The 15,912-nt window shown below is 39.1% G+C and overlaps 1 protein-coding gene across 1 annotated transcript in view; it reads right to left on the bottom strand.

Annotated features, from left to right (window-relative positions):
• Positions 1 to 14,292, bottom strand: part of piezo2b (piezo-type mechanosensitive ion channel component 2b) — a 129,474-nt gene extending 115,182 nt beyond the window's left edge. Inside the window, exons 1-2 of the mRNA XM_008279680.1 lie at positions 13,819 to 14,292; positions 5,616 to 5,711 (exon numbers count right to left, since the gene is read on the bottom strand). Coding sequence (XP_008277902.1) covers positions 5,616 to 5,711; positions 13,819 to 13,882 — 160 coding nt within the window. The 5' untranslated portion in view covers positions 13,883 to 14,292. The remainder of the gene's footprint in view (positions 1 to 5,615; positions 5,712 to 13,818) is intronic.
• Positions 14,293 to 15,912: the final 1,620 nt, after the last annotated feature.

Here is a 15,912-nt window from a genome sequence, read left to right as displayed (position 1 = left end):
GCATTTTTGCTCATTATTGGATTAGGCTAAAGTTAGACACTGCCAACATGGCAGAACTAACTCGCCGAGCCTAAAAAGTGCTCTTCAGGAAACCCGCTGGCGACATCATGGAGGGTTTGTCCATCTTTATTTCCAGTTCACGTCAAATCATCGCTTTAGAAAAGTGCTAATGAAATGTTTTCAGCACCAAATCCATCTGATCCCTTTGAGGAAGCCTGTGCCAGACGTGACAAAAGAGAACAAAAGTTTCCTAAAACGTTACTCTGATGATGGACGTTTAATAAGCCAAACAAGTTAAAGCCAGACACCCACTGATAGAAGTCGACAAGCTCCAATAGAAACCTGACAAATCACCCATGACATCAAACATTTATACAAACTCATGCAATGGAAGACTCCCCGAAGGGAAACTGTCATGTTGGTGCCCCTTTAACAAGGCATATAGCACCTACTGTAAAGCCTCTTTAAATCCTCGCTCCCCATATGAGAGCAACAGTTTAGGTTTTGTTCACCTCCACTGAGAATTTAAAGCCTTCGAGGGAACGTAGAGCCAGATCCTGCAATTACGACATTAGAGAGCGAAATCACAACAACAACAACAACAAGTTGCATAAGATATTGTTTGTCTCGAGTCGGGACCGGAGTCTCGTACGCTGACATATCCTTGGGCACACTGCACTGCTGTGGCTTTTTAAAGCAAATTACACCTAATGAATTATTCATGTCCAACATTTGGTTTAAATTAACTTTTACAGATTTAACTGCCGTGTGTCCTTTAAGACTGAAAGACGAAATGAAACAGACCATCAAAACAAAGCACTGAATTTAGCTCAATCCCTTTGCTAATTCACTCAAAAAAAGACAAGTGTGTCTCTTTTCTGCACAGTAAAATGTGTGTTTTTTAAGTTTGTGCCATCACTGTCTATTGTAAATACGCACGGTAAGTTTGCAGTGCATGAAGAATGTCGAGGTCACCGCAAGGACAAAGTCGTAGCTTTTGATTGTCTGTTCACAGTATATTCATGAACAAATTTCTTTTAGAACAAATTAATTATTGCTACAGTTATTGTTATTGTAAGGTTCATAAATGAAGAACGATTTATGCTGAGTGGACATTGAACAGTGAAGTGGAATATTGCAGGAAAATATGTAAACTCATATGTTCAGGTTAATTTGTTAAAATATTCACAGTGCTTACCTGAGCGACAGTTTACATTTATGTTAACAGATTTATTATTTGTACATTTTTTCATTTGTGTGTGCACAAGCAGCGAAGTTAATCGGTGAATCTGCTGTTTTATGATACGCTTGCATTTGCCTAGTTTGGCTCTGCTTCCTCCTGATTGGTTAGTTCGGTCAGGTGACAGTGTGTGTGTCAGGAAGTGTTGTGGACGCCGGCATGTGAAGAGTAAAGATCGCTGTTTTGAGTAAGAAATCCGTCTCCATCCTGCTGTCTCATTATTAATCAGAGTGATCCATTAACCATCAACAAACCCTCACGTTACATTATCATCATCTTGAAAATATAGAATCTGATACTTTTCAAGGCAATTAATAAGTAAAGCCCCTATCGTTTAATCATCTAACAAATATTTACTTAAAATATAGCTTATTATGTGTTGATAATTCAATTTTTTTTTTATAGTTAGATGGATATAATCCTACTACGAAGACCCTGTCAGCCTGCAGCCTCCTTCCTGCTGACAGCTGAGCAGACAGATGGGAAACATGCCCCAGCAAGTTACACTAAAAAATATATTTTAGTATTTGGCAATTTATTTCACTTCTTTTGTGTTTCAGTTACTGATCACTGGAACGCTTGGTGAAAGTTTACATGAACATAAGAAAGTAAAAAGTAGATATTTTCCCTGTTTGGAAACTAATTCAACCTCATTAAATGCATTAGATACAAAGTTGAATTTACTCATTTACATAAACTATTTAAGTTGCAAACTGTGTTTTTATGCGTTGCATTGCAGAAAAGTGTTGGCAATTCCATCAGATAAAATAATGTGTGTAATTTAAGTTCAAATGTTGGCATTACTTGATTCTAAAACTCAATTCAAGTTGAGGTAACTTAATGAAATTGGCTTTACAACTGAATCGTCTTTACTCAGAGTTTAAGATCCTCCAGTGTCTAAGCATTCCTAAACATTTTTAGATGGTTAAACATACCATTGACTGAAAATAGTAATTAAATTAAGCTGTCTTTACTAAAATAAAATTTTAAAAAACTGACACCAACTGTTGCATCTTTTTTTTTTTTTAGCCCAAACATTATTCTTTAGACCCTGCAGACTATTTAGATTTTCTTTGAATTCCTCATTTCATTTCTTTTCCATGTATCAGCCTTGTTAAATCTGTGAGTTACTTTTCATTACACACCAGCCTTTTATGTGTACACTCTAAAAGGTAATGCCTGTGCTTACTCTAATCACATTGGTGTACTTTACTTGTTTCTCATTGTCCTGTTCATTTAACTCATGGGCTGTGAGTATTTACTCATTCATCCTTAAAGAGTGATAACACTAAGTACACTTGAGTAAACTGGACCTGAAACGTTCTGTTCCTGGACTGAACACAGAGCTCAGCACATGTGCAGTAGAGAAGTGCAGGAGAAGTTTCCAGAAACTTTACGGGGCGGCTGTGGCTCAGGTGATAGAGCGGGTCGGTCAGCGATCGGGTCGATTCCACCCTGCAACCTGTGTCATGGTCATTGTGTCCTTGGGCGAGACACTTCACCCACCTTGCCTGGTGTGACTGCGTTTGAATGGATTATCTGAGATGGTGGTCGGAGGGGCAGAATGGCAGCCATGACTCTGTCAGTCTGCCCCGGGGCATCTGTGGCTACACCCATACCTACCACCACCAGGATGAATGTGTGTGAATACATAATTGACAATAAAGTGACTTTGAGTATCCAGAAACGCGCTATATAAATCTGACCAATTATCATTTACGTTTCTAACCCTTGGGAAGATCAAATTCATTATACTTGCTATTTTTAAGTTCACAAAATTAAGTAAATACAGCTAACTTTTAAGTAAACTTTACAAGTCGATATAAATGAATTAAAGACTAATGGTTATATCTACTTACCTTTTTCGAGTGCAAACCGGTTTCCTAGACTCGTTTAAATAAGATCAACTGTTCACATTTTACAGTGTACAGGGGCTACTGTCTCTTTAACACCTTTTCTGTCTGGAAATCATCTCGTGGGAAACTCCGACTGCTGCTCAGATGTATACAAACAACAGTTTTATGTGAATGATCTCATCTGTTTGTGGTCAAACGGGCGAAGCTACTTGCTAAAAGCTTCATGAGTAATATGTAAATTAGGCATCCTCTTAAACAATGTTTTACTTTTGTTCAAATCTTTTTTTTCATTTGTCTTTGATTAACGCCGACAGAAATGGTTTTGTTCTGTGCTGAATATGTTGTTTGTTGTCTGTGAGGCGTCAACATGGTCTTTACAAATTAGTTGATTCCTCTTCCTCCACTCTGAGTGTTTTTTCTCTGTTTTATATCACTGTTAACATGTTTTGGTTTTTGGACTATTGCTCACACATAAGATGTCCCTCTGGAAAACTGTGATGGGCATTTTTGGACATTTTATACAAAAAAAATAATAAAAACTAAACCTCAAAACCTGCTGGTGATCATGAAAAATAACCAAATCCACTTTAAAATGTTAATATTTCCTCAAAATCCCTTTTATTCTACATCCATCCAGTAGGGTCGCAGGGGGGTTGGACTTTATTCTACATGTCTCATTAAAAAAAAAAAAAATCACAAAAAAACAAACCATTGCTATCAGATCCTGTAGAAAGCAAAAAAAATCTGCACTTCTTGATGCAACTGCAAATCGTCACGTAACTAAAATTCTGTAATTATCTCTGTAGTAACTCCAGGCTGTGTTTGCACAGAGCAGAGAGGAGATTGAAAGGAAAATAAATATTTGATCGATAAATTCAATGCAGCATGGCTCGAAACTGGTCGACAGAGAGGCATGGTGGTCAGCAAGCTGTTGGTTGCATGGTGAAACATCTGATGTGCTGTAAAAATGGACAATTTGTAGAGATTGTAAAAATGCAAGCAGATATAATCAAATAGCCACATTGCAGCACGTGGAACCCCCTTTTCTTTAATACCCGGAACACCTGTGGGCAGTTTTTTCATGGCATTGTGACTGCAACATACTGAACAACAGACATTTTTGAGTTCTCTCTGCTTCGAGTCATGTTTGTGCTGGACTTTATATTGCACTGAAAAGTGAGCCCACAGTGAGAAAAACTGTGACAGACATCAAAAAACATCCAGAAATCATGTCGAGTTATTCGGGTTAAACAAACAAATCTGCTGTGAAACTAAAGATAGCTTTAGCCCTGTTTCTAACCCAGGAATATGATTGTCTATTTGATGTTGTTTGGGTCATTTCTATTTGGTGTTTAAGTCTGTAACTTAGGTGAAACTACATCATCGTGCACTTTGTGTTTTGGGCTGATGAGAGGTTTGATATAACTGCGTACATCCTGACATAACTGTTCAACCACGCTTGAAGTCAACAGCGATCAGACACATGAACTTTGATCTTTACTTGAAGACTCCTCTCTTTAACTATTGATGAGATTGTAAGTGGTCCACTTTCTCTGCTGCCTCCTCTCCTTCTCTTCTTCCTTCACTTCCTGATTGTTATTTCAGGTGGAGACGAGCGGAGACGAACCTCAGACTGGATGCTGTTCCCTCCACCAATATGGCTTTATGTATTATTAAACACTGCATGTGGTCTCCGACAGAAACCCATATTGTTAGAGGTCTGGGAGGTGTGCCGTGTTTGCGGTAAAGGAAGTGCAGGCCGAAGTTGGCTCCTGCGATCCCACATTTATCACCCGTAAGGAGAACAGTCACCTCAGTCACTTCTCATAAACCACAGAGGTCCGCTGTGATTTATGCAATCGTTAGAGGATGATGCTCGAGCTCATCTACCAGCTTTACTGCATTCTTCTCTAAACCAAAGCGGTTAAATCTGAAGCTTCACCTTGGCTCAATTAACTATTAGCACTTGTAAAAAAGCGTGCAGATCGTGGTATTACTAAATAAAATCCACAGAGAGAATCAGTGGGATCTTAAGACTTTTATATCCCCCTCTCAGTAACTGAGCCATTATCAAAAACAGTCCTCATCCTCACAACGTTTACGGGCTCCTTTGGGTTTCCTTTCCCAACTGTAAAACTTGTGTGTTTAGTTTTTCAGGGCATTATCTGTGCAAAAGAAACCCTAACCTTAAAATGTCAATTTTCATCAAGCAAACTCTAGATCTGGCCCTGATGGATCACGTCTTTCGATCTCAGATCTGGCAAGCCGTGGATCATTTTTATTATTTCAGATGGACTCGTGCCCGCACTAACCGATATTACCTTTCATGGACTGAACCTTGTGCCAAAATCCACCCTCATCTCAAGGAAATTCAAGTCTCCTTGGGAAGGGCTGGTTCGCATTACAGGAGACAATATTGCAATTCAAACTGGAGGCTTTGGGGAAACAGTCAAGAGTCTGGAGGCGACGGGCAAAGCCAAAGCCATCCAAAGTGGGAAGCTTCAAAGAGTAGAGCTTACCTTGCATTGTTGTGTTTGTGGGCTCTGGGAAGAGTGGAAGAAGCAGGAGGTAGATGAGGTAGACGAAGGACAGGGCATTGTACCTGAACAGGCAAGCTGTGGGAACAAAGACACAAACGCAGATTGAGCGACAAAACTCCATCGACGTGCCACTGATTCAAGTGTCTTCACTGCTTTGCGTGCGTTACATAACGTTTCACAGTAAATAAAGTGCAGAAGCTGGCAGCGCGCTCGTCTGAGATCAACTAAACACAGATTCGAAGGAAACATGTGGTGAAAGTCATTAAAATGTTCCTGGTGTAGAAAAGCTGCTCGTAGTAATAAAACGCCAGAACATTCCTCCAACTAGACTTTACGCTCACAAGTCTCATTATCTGTTCATCTGGCCTGCATCACAAAAAAAAAGAGGCCGCACTTAATTCACTCAGCAAACTGACATTTGATTTGAAGCACAATAATCACCTGATGGCTGTTAAGAGACACAATTAACTGACTGCGGTTCAGTCTGCAGGAGGAAACGTGCAGCTTTACATCACACGTGAGGATTTCATTTTAAAGGAATCTCAAACTGTTTCATGGATCGCAGACATTCCTGAAACTGTATCCTTTTTTTTTTTTTTTATGATTAAACTCTGCAAAACAAAATCTCTGAGAGTTTTTTTTATTCGCAGCAGAGCAGCATCACAGAGCAGCTGCCTTTAAAACGCATGATGTGCCTCAGAGCTTTCAAAACAGGAAAATAATTGTCTGCTTGCAAAAACTTTAAATGAATCGCAGCCGGAGCGTGAAGAGTGTGAAATGTCACGGCAAGTGTCTGACAAAGAACCGTTTGGAACAAAATGAGGTTTGATAATAATTTTTTTTTTTCATCACTTTTTTCCTTCTGGGAGCTTAAAGTTCTGGCCTGGATTGAATATGATGAATGAATGAATATGATGCTGTTAAAATTAAATGAATGACATCTGAAATAAAGGAGTTAATGTAAACAAAAACATGCTAATACACAAACAGTAAAGTCAGCTGGTGGAAGTGCCTTTAAATTGGAAAAATGAACTGTATGAATGACTTTTTAAGTGAAGTGCAAATAACACTAGAGCTAAAATGAGAAGTCAATTAATTGATTAATCCATTCATACAAAATAAATTGGCAATGATTTTGGTCATTTATTCATTATTTGATTCATTTTTTTAAGGTAAAACAGATTTGTTCGTTTTTCTCTGTTTAATATCATTTTGGATTATTGATCACACTCAAGTTTTAAAAGTTTTCTTTAAAAAAACAAAAAGTAAAAATGCAACTTTTTTTTCACAGCCAGAAACTGTAAAACCCAAAAATTATTAAACCTTCAACTCCGTACTGTTTTGGGTTGTTGTTTTTTTGTTTTTTTGCTGCTGTTATTGTTTTTGCAATATTTTCACAGTAATTTCTGTAATTCCAATTTTATTCAATTCATGTTTTATATCAATTAAAATGAAAAAGAAATGAGTCAAATGAAAGACCAGTGTCGTTTCTGACTTTGTGTAAGTAAAATAAAGAAACTGAAAACTTGTTTCCAGAGTTGTTTGGTGATTTTTGTGTTATAAAAAATGCACATGGGGCTAATGTGACCTGAGCAGGTGATGGTTCAAATCCCGGTTGAGGACCACGAGGTGGATCTCATTCCCATGTTGCTTTCCTCTCTCCCTGTCAAAAATCAAACATCTAAAATATTTTGTCTATTAGAGCTCAAACTTTTTGAGCCACGACCCCCAAGATAACAAGTTTGTGTTCGTGACCCCCCCAAGTTGAATTTTTAATATGGCACAGTACTAACTTTGTTGTTCATGATTTAAAATGAATGTGTTAATTCCACAGATTCATCTCTTCACATTAACACGTTAATTTCCTTTTGAGTGAATGAATGAATTGAATTTATTTCAAACAAATGAAAGGGGAAAAAATATATAAAAACAAAAGAAAATAATTGTAAAAAGAGCAAACAAGAATAATAATATCACATAATCAAATCAGAATATTAACAAGTTCCAAAAAAGGAGTGGGAAGAAGTATACACTTTGAATTTTGACATCACTAATCCAATTTTTTTTTGGATAAATGTAGGCTTTCTTTTTATTTTTATTTTCTTTTATTTTTTTTTACAATGATCTGGCGAGCCCCTGAAATTATCATGGGACCCCCATGGGGCTCCCGACCCCCGGTTTGAGAACCACTGTATCAGAGCTTGAATAGTTATTAATTGGTACTTATTTGGATAATTAATAATTTAGGCCAAACATTTTTGGTTCCACTTTCCCAATTTTATATCATAATAAAATGACTATCTTTGGACATTTTTCAATGTTTTCTGACACTTTATTAGAACCAGTTATGAACCTCTGAACTGATGATGACGTTGCAGTCCTGCTTTCATTTAATGCACTGTTTCAGTATTTGGGATGCGTCGGTACACTTGACACTGGATTACGTAACTCCCCTCAGTAACCTTTTCCCCGAACACCACCAACACGCCCCGTTCAGGCACGTGATGAAAGTCTTTTGGTCTCATGATGAAAGTTAAAGCGCTTAAGTGCAAACATGACTTCCAAAAACCATTAATTGACGTATTGACCGGCAACACTCCTCATTTCCCTTGTCAGGCTGACCATCTGCCCCGGTCGAGGCTTTTACCAGTTAAACAGCTCACATCGCCTGCTGACTAAACATCAATTAACGCGTCCGATATAAACCACACTACCTTCAGGTGAAGCGCATTCTCAAGTTTCAAACAACCCAAGAACTTTACGGCGTCAAATCAGGTTATTGTTGATGGTTTATCAAGTTCTCCCGACACGATAAGCTGCATAACCTCTTCTTTGAACATTTTTACGTCGGGAGGCGAGGAGGGAAGCACACAGTGACTCTGTGTAAAATGTGGACACACAGCCTGACCTCCCAAATTTTCTTTGCGGTTATATCAACAAGCGCAGAGTTTACAGGCCGGTCGGCTACACGAGTTATCGTCTGACTCACAGACATCGGCAGCTACTGGTCTTGAACTACTGAAAAATTACACTTAACTGCTGAAAATGGTGCTTTTATTTATCTTTGCGCACTCAATGGACCTATTCATTGACATTTGACTTGGCTCTGACTTCTCCCTTGCTGGAGCCCTGCAGTAAGTGCTGCTTTTCTCTTTGCTCAGACAGAGAAAACTAACAAAAGTTAATAAATGCTACGTGGGCCATCTTCAGGCAAATCACAAACATCTGTAGGTTATCGCTGTGATTAGCTGCATGAATGCTTGGCATGTCAAACAGACAAACCACAAATATAAATGGCATTTAAAAAAAGCAGTTATTGTTCCCATTATTGTTTTCTTTTTTTTCAAAAACTTCTTAACAAGTGGATAGTTTTACAGCCTAAACCTCTGGGGTGAATCAGGAGAGAATGACTCACAATCTCTTAAATGCATCATTTCTATCTCCACCCACTGCATTTTTATCTCCATTAAATGTGGCATTAAATAAGTTCTAAACGTGCCAATTTTGCCCAAGTTGGCAGCCTGGGGGTCTGCTGCCATGATTATGCATCACCTCAGATGCTAAAGTGACTGTAAATACAGATAATCTTTGTGTATCTACATGGCTCTGCTCCCCCTGCGAGCCTGAGACACTTGACCACACTCTTCCTGACCGTTTGCCTTTTGCTGTATGACTCACCCACCGAGGATTTTTACACAGGGAATGAAAATAAACCACTGTTGTTGTCGGTCATCAGATTACAGCAAAAAATCCCCATTCATGGCTGAATCACGCTTTTGTCTCTCCCCAGTTAAAGCTATTGTTACACCAAACACTAAGAGAACCAAAGCAGCCGTTTAATGCGGAGTCAGGTCCGACTGATTTCAGAATTTCAGGCCCCAAATGTGATAAAAACACTGATAGAAGATAAAGCGATGCAGTGCCAGGCCAAACCAAGCACCGGCAGATAACACAGGAATTCAAATCCTTCAGAAGAGAGTAATAAAGAGCAAACCGCATCCACTGTTTTCACCACAGTGGGAAACACTGAAACTAGATTTACCTGGAAATCTTAACAAATTTTAACTAACAGCAACTGCTTCCTGGGTGAATATATGACAGAACACATCTTCAAGGAGCAGCTCATTTTTCTCAGCTATGTTAGTTTTGTCAACCCATGATTTTATTTTATTTTTTCACTATTCCTTTGATCTTTAGCATATTAAAAGTTTGCAGTTGTTAAGCTTCTATATTATAAAGTGATGTCTTGCTGCTGTGTTTACTGTCACAGAAGACAAACCTGAAAATAACATGTTTGATGTCAATTACATTCATTTAAATGTCAGCTAGAATATAACCAAAGCACAAGGTGAGATATTTAGTTTAGTGTCAGATTTGACAAAATAAAGTATGAAATGCGAAACTAGAAAAAAAAGCAATTATTTGGTTGAAAAATAACAAACAATTAACTGATAATCAAAATAGTTGCCCAGTTAGTTTTGTGGTAGAACAGTTATCCTCTGATCATAAGGTCGGTGGTTCGATCCCCGGCCCCTCCACAGTCGAAGTGTCCTCGGGCAAGACCCTGAACCTGAAGTTGCTCCCAGTGGCAGGCAGCACCTCACATGGCAGCTCTGTCGCCACTGGTGCATGAATGTGTGAATGGGTGAATAAGAAAACATTATAAAGCACTATATAAGTGCAGTCCATTTAACATAAGTTTCTGTTGATCAGCGTGTCCGTTAATTGACTGATCGTTGCAGCAGCTCCACTAGAAACTAATTGATTACCTCTTTATCAAAATTGCTGCCAATTTATTTTTCTGTTCTTTCATTTATGTGTTGCCTGCCTGGTGTTTGTTTGTTTTTTTTTAATTCAATTTAATATACAATGCTAATATAACAACCTATCAAACAAGCTTGCTAATGCTAGAAGTTAGCAGAAGCTAACTGTTACTAAAGATTGGCCACTGAGTTCAAATGATAAATAAACTGTAAAATTGAATATTCAAGCTACAGTAAAAGCAACATAAGAGGAACAAAAGTAAACTGAAATCATTGGCTTGGTAATGGAACTGAAATGTATTTGCTAACATTAGCCACCGTTAAATAGATGAAGTTACAGCTCATACCAGACAACTGAAGGCTGTTTTTAAAGTTTAAATGTATTTAAATGAGCAAAGGTGTGTTTTAATTCGTCAGCTGTAAAAGACAGATGTGGTGTTTGTTGTTTTTCTTTCAAAAATGACATTTATTGTCAGTAATTTTTAAAATTGTACTGCTGGCACGATTAAAGCAGTTAGTTTCACTCTAATAATGATATGCTAATGTACAGCGATTGATTTTAGGTTTTGGATTTGTTTTGCCTCCATATATCGAGGAAAATGTCCCAATTTTGAAATAATGCAGATGTTGTTTAACTACTATGACGTTTAACTACCTACGAATGTGAACTCTCCACAGAGAACACCAAAGCTTCAAGCAACTGACACTAAATAGTAATTTTGTTTGGGGTTATTCACAACTTTACTTTTGTTTTACTTGCATAGAGAGTTAATTAGCTGAAGAAATAATATGTAGTTTTTCCATTCTTATGTCTAAAATTATTCCCAAGCATGATAAAATTATGGTGAAACTATCTGAAGCGTGTGTGGACCAGTGATACAGGGTGTTATTTGTGTTTTCTTAACTGTTTTCCTGCACAGACCTTTGATTAATGTCCAGGTTTTACCTTTTGTGATTCATTTTTTGACGGCTGTTTTCTCTTTTTTCTCTCTCACATAATCCTTGACTTTAAACTTATTTAAAGTTTAAGTTATTTTCAGAGATAATTCTTCTGTTTCTGGTTAGGTTTACACACTTTAATTTGATCACTGTGTCTGCCTTTAAGATTTGCGATTAAACAGCAGAGCATCCATCGATCAATGTTTTCACAAATTTATCACTTTCAAATGAAAAGCGCCACCATTCCTGGGATGCTCCCTGCAGCGAAGCATCGTCATCGGCTGAACATTCGCACCCACAGGTTCAGTATCAGATCAGACATTTGTGGAAGTGCATGCTCAAAATAATGTTCACACTCCAAAACTCTGGCTGTAAACACATAAACAGCGGCCTGTTTGATCAGCAAAAACTGTAGCTTGTGTGCAAATCGTGTGTGTTTGGTGGTGGTTGAGGGGATTGTGTACACAGGGGCAGCAGCAGTTCGGTGCGTTTCAATAGAGGTGCTGTCAGATGGCCAACAGGAAACACAGACTATGTAACGTCGGCAGACGAGTCTTTCACTATGACACGAGAGGAGAGACAGTCTGCGACATATATTACATGTACAGCAACAGTAATGAAGGTGTTTGGGGTCAGATAACATCTGCTGTGCTGCAGTTTGTTTCCTCTCTGTTTATTTAGCACTGAGAGGCCATAAAATATTTATTCTACTATCCAAAAACTGGCAAAAAGACATCAGATGCAATCTGTAAAACATAAGAAACAGCATGACAGCCTGCATGACTTGATACTGTTAAAGTTAAAGCAGAAACAAAGGAATGAAACTGCCCATCAGCTGATGCTGTCAACAGAAATGTTATCTGTGATCCCTGACGCTGTCTGTCGCTGTATACGTTCCTTTCTTTCCGCTTTGCACTTCCCTCATCCTGTCAGCTACTGTGTGCAGCTGCACTGAATGACAAGTGCTCATTTGCACTTTGAAAAAACATAAAATATTAAAGCTATGTTTACGATAAAAGGGAAGGCAATTCTTCTCTCCCTCACAACCGCATTATTAATTCATACTGTTAAAACGACTTTCCACGAATTAATGGAGACAATGCATGGCCTCACAATTGCTTTTGGAAATAAAGGGGGCGTCGGGCTGTCAAATGATGCATTACGGTGGTACTGAGTGGGTCTTATCTATAGAAAGCATGCTGTTAGCTTTAAAAGTACCCCCGGCCTCGTAAGTCTTACGCAGACACCACACTGGAACCTCAGTGGCAGTTTGATGCTAATCATTTTTCACTTGTGGCCTACCACAGGATTACAGCTTCTAACGCAAAGTAAACCGCGTTTAATTTAAAGAGTCTGCATCCAAAGTGCCACCACACCACGAGCATCATCTTCTTCGACAAACTCTGCGTTTAAGTGTCTTCTTCAGGCTGTTTAAAGTCCCAAAAAAAGCTGTCAGGTTAGACAGCATGAATCATCTTCTGCATCTGCATAGCAAAGGAGTGAATCAGGCAGAAACTTTCACTAACACTCAGCTTCCTCTGCGTGGAGCGTGTTTCTTAACAGAGTTATAAATTCAGTAAACAAACCAAAACTGTGCGTAAAACTAAAATAAAAAAACTACTCTGCTGACTGTATCTCAGAGGAATGTGGAGCAGCACAGGACATGAACGTAAATGTTAAATAATAGCAATAACACTGTCGGCAGCAACGGCAGCACTGATGATTCATTAACAACCAATAGGCGAAACTCAGAAGCCACCAATGGAAACCACAGATTTAAATGATCAAAAACTATAAAGGCAACGTGAGTATTTTGTGCTACATCCCTGCACTGAAATTAAGTTTTTGGGTTTCATTTAGAGAGAAACACAACAGATCAGACTACAATAAAACCAGAAATAACAATTTAAGTATTTCAAACCCTGAAAGACCAATTTTTAACTTATATTTGCCAGACTTTTCCAATTGTTCACTGAACACTTTGACGCACACTCTGCAGAGACTGGACGCCCTGATGTCAGCTGTGTCTCCTTTACTAGATCCAATAAAAGGTGACTGAAAGCTGTCAAATGCCTGCTCTGCTTTGCAATCTGTTTAAAATAGGTGGTTAAGACTCTCTAGACTATCACTCATTGCTTGGATTAATTGTTTTGGGGCAGCAGACCTGAGGAATTAACTGTGACCTCCAGCATCATGAGGTCAAACACATATCACCATGAAAATCAATGACATGTTCACACCAGAACAAATCTGATTGATGCTCTTAAACCTCCTACATGTGGAATATTATCAGAATTGGGCTGTAATATAGGGAAATTTGTCGCTTTTTTTAATCAAAGGTAAGGACTTCAGAGAAGAAAAACAAGAGCACAAGTTGCAGGAATAACAACCAAATCATCTAACTTCACCTGACACACACACAAGCAACACTGTGGGTCACTTAAGATGCGTAAAAAGTGGAGCTTGAGGAGAAAACTCACCGGCTGCGAGACACACTGGCAGCAGCAACCTGAAGACGAGCCCGCACACGGTTTCAGAGGCCATGGCTCTGGGCAGCCCGAGTTGAATCCAGGTAAAAGAAGCCGAGGACTGTCTCTCTAAGGTTTCTCTCGCATCCCAAACTCCTGCGCTCTGTCAAATCCCAGCTGGCGTCTCCAAACGGCCACATCGGCTCTGCCCTGATGACACCTGGACTCCGGTTATTCCACAGTGAGAGGCGGCGGCAGCAGGTACGTCGCCTGGAAATAATGTCACCATGATAGTTTAGTCGTTCAGACGCGTAAAAGTCATGGTGAGGCTGCACAAACTGAGCGTCCGGACTCAGGTGCGCAAACAGCTGCGCGTAAAAAAAAAAAAAAAAGGAGATAAGAGCCAACAAGTCCTCAACCCCAATTAACCTCCCTTTTTCAAACAACAAAACCACATGAATAATAAATCTTGAAAGTCTCCCACAGTCAAACTACACTTTCTGAACTGTGCGGCGTTAGAAGGAGATGCAGAAGCGCTGCGTAAAACTACTCCTCTCCTTTAAACCCCCTGGTGAAATTTGACTTTCTGACTTCTGGTGTTGGACCGTATTCGCCAACAGGAGGATACAGGACGAGCCGGTGATTGACAGCGGGTTCAGCCAATCAGAAGTGTGCGCCTGGCAGACGGTCCAGCCCCCTGGGATAATTGGAAGCAAGAGGTGGGACGCAGAGATGGATGGAAATACAGCAAGAAAATTTTAAAAAGATAACCTTCCCCTCAATGCTGCTGATGTTGTTTGATTTTACCAAAACAAATTCTCATAGTTTGATATTTAATCTGCATCAGATATAAACATCAAATCACCAATTCCAGGAAGATCTCACGGATTTCAGGACACTTTCACTTATGTCACTTCAGGTCCAGCTGTTTCTCAGAGACAAACAGCGACGCCTGCTGGTGTGACAGCAGCCTGCACACACCCAAAGCAGCACAATCACTCCAATCTAATCCGGGTTACCACAAACAAGGGCCTGTCACAGCTCTGCCCGGGGGCAGGAAAATTTATTCACCGAGATGTTTTCAGCTCTTGAAATGATTATGAATGATGCAGCAGAAGCATGTTCCGTGGTTGCATGTAATCTAGTTTCTGACTGGATAAACACACATGCATCATGAGTCAAAACCTCAAAACAAAAGGGCCCAGAGCTTGTTTTTGAACTTCCCAAACCCAGTGTGTTGGGGGCATTTCAGTTGACTTGCATCACTGCGGTGTCAGCTGTTAGTGGGATGCAGCTGCAGAATCGACCTCTCACGAGAAACAAACTGAATCCCAGATGTTGTTATAATTCAAAATAACATTCATGGAACATTTTTAAGCAATTTTTACTTCATATTCTTTTGAAACATTTTAACTTAAAAGCCACAAAGCAAATTTCAGTATGTTGAGAAAAACACTAAAATGTGTCCATTTAGTTTGAAGCTGGCTGAAAGAAAATTAGCATAGCTTAGCATAGACACTGTAAACAATAGGAAAGTGCTAGCCTAGCCTAGCGCTCAACAAACTCCAAAACATAAATAGCAGCACCTCCAAAGCTCAATAATCTAATTTATCCAAGACTGAAATTTTTATTTTTTTTTAAACTTGTTGTGAAAGTGAATGAGTAGTTGCTAGGCAACCGTCACAAAGAGGCTGCACAGATAGAGCAGCTTCTTCTTAAACCTCAAACTGTCATTTTAACATTTCTGTTTGTGCACAGATTAAACAACAGTGTTAATCTGTGAGCTTCAGGGATATTAGTTGGCAGATTTTTTTTTTAACTCTGGAGAGAGCCGAGCTACCAAACTAGCCTCCAGTCCTCATCACATCTGAGCTCCATCCTCATATGTACCACAAAAACATAAAGGTAGTCTCATCTAATTAGCAGAAAGAGCAGAAGTAGGAATATTTCCCAGAGTCTGAGTGACTAATTAAAGGGGGAAAAAAACACAATATAGAGTATAAAATAGAAGAAGATAGAGCTCAGAATAGCTGCTGCTAACTCCCAAAGTTTTGGGATCGCCTTCCCTGTTGCAAATAAACGTTCCTCCGTCTTGAAAAATCTCAA

The sequence above is a fragment of the Stegastes partitus genome, unplaced genomic scaffold, assembly GCF_000690725.1.
Source record: "Stegastes partitus isolate 25-593 unplaced genomic scaffold, Stegastes_partitus-1.0.2 Scaffold167, whole genome shotgun sequence".
Lineage (NCBI taxonomy): Eukaryota > Metazoa > Chordata > Actinopteri > Pomacentridae > Stegastes > Stegastes partitus.
Note: the sequence above shows the minus strand (reverse complement) of the source record. Positions and strands in the feature narration are given on the sequence as shown.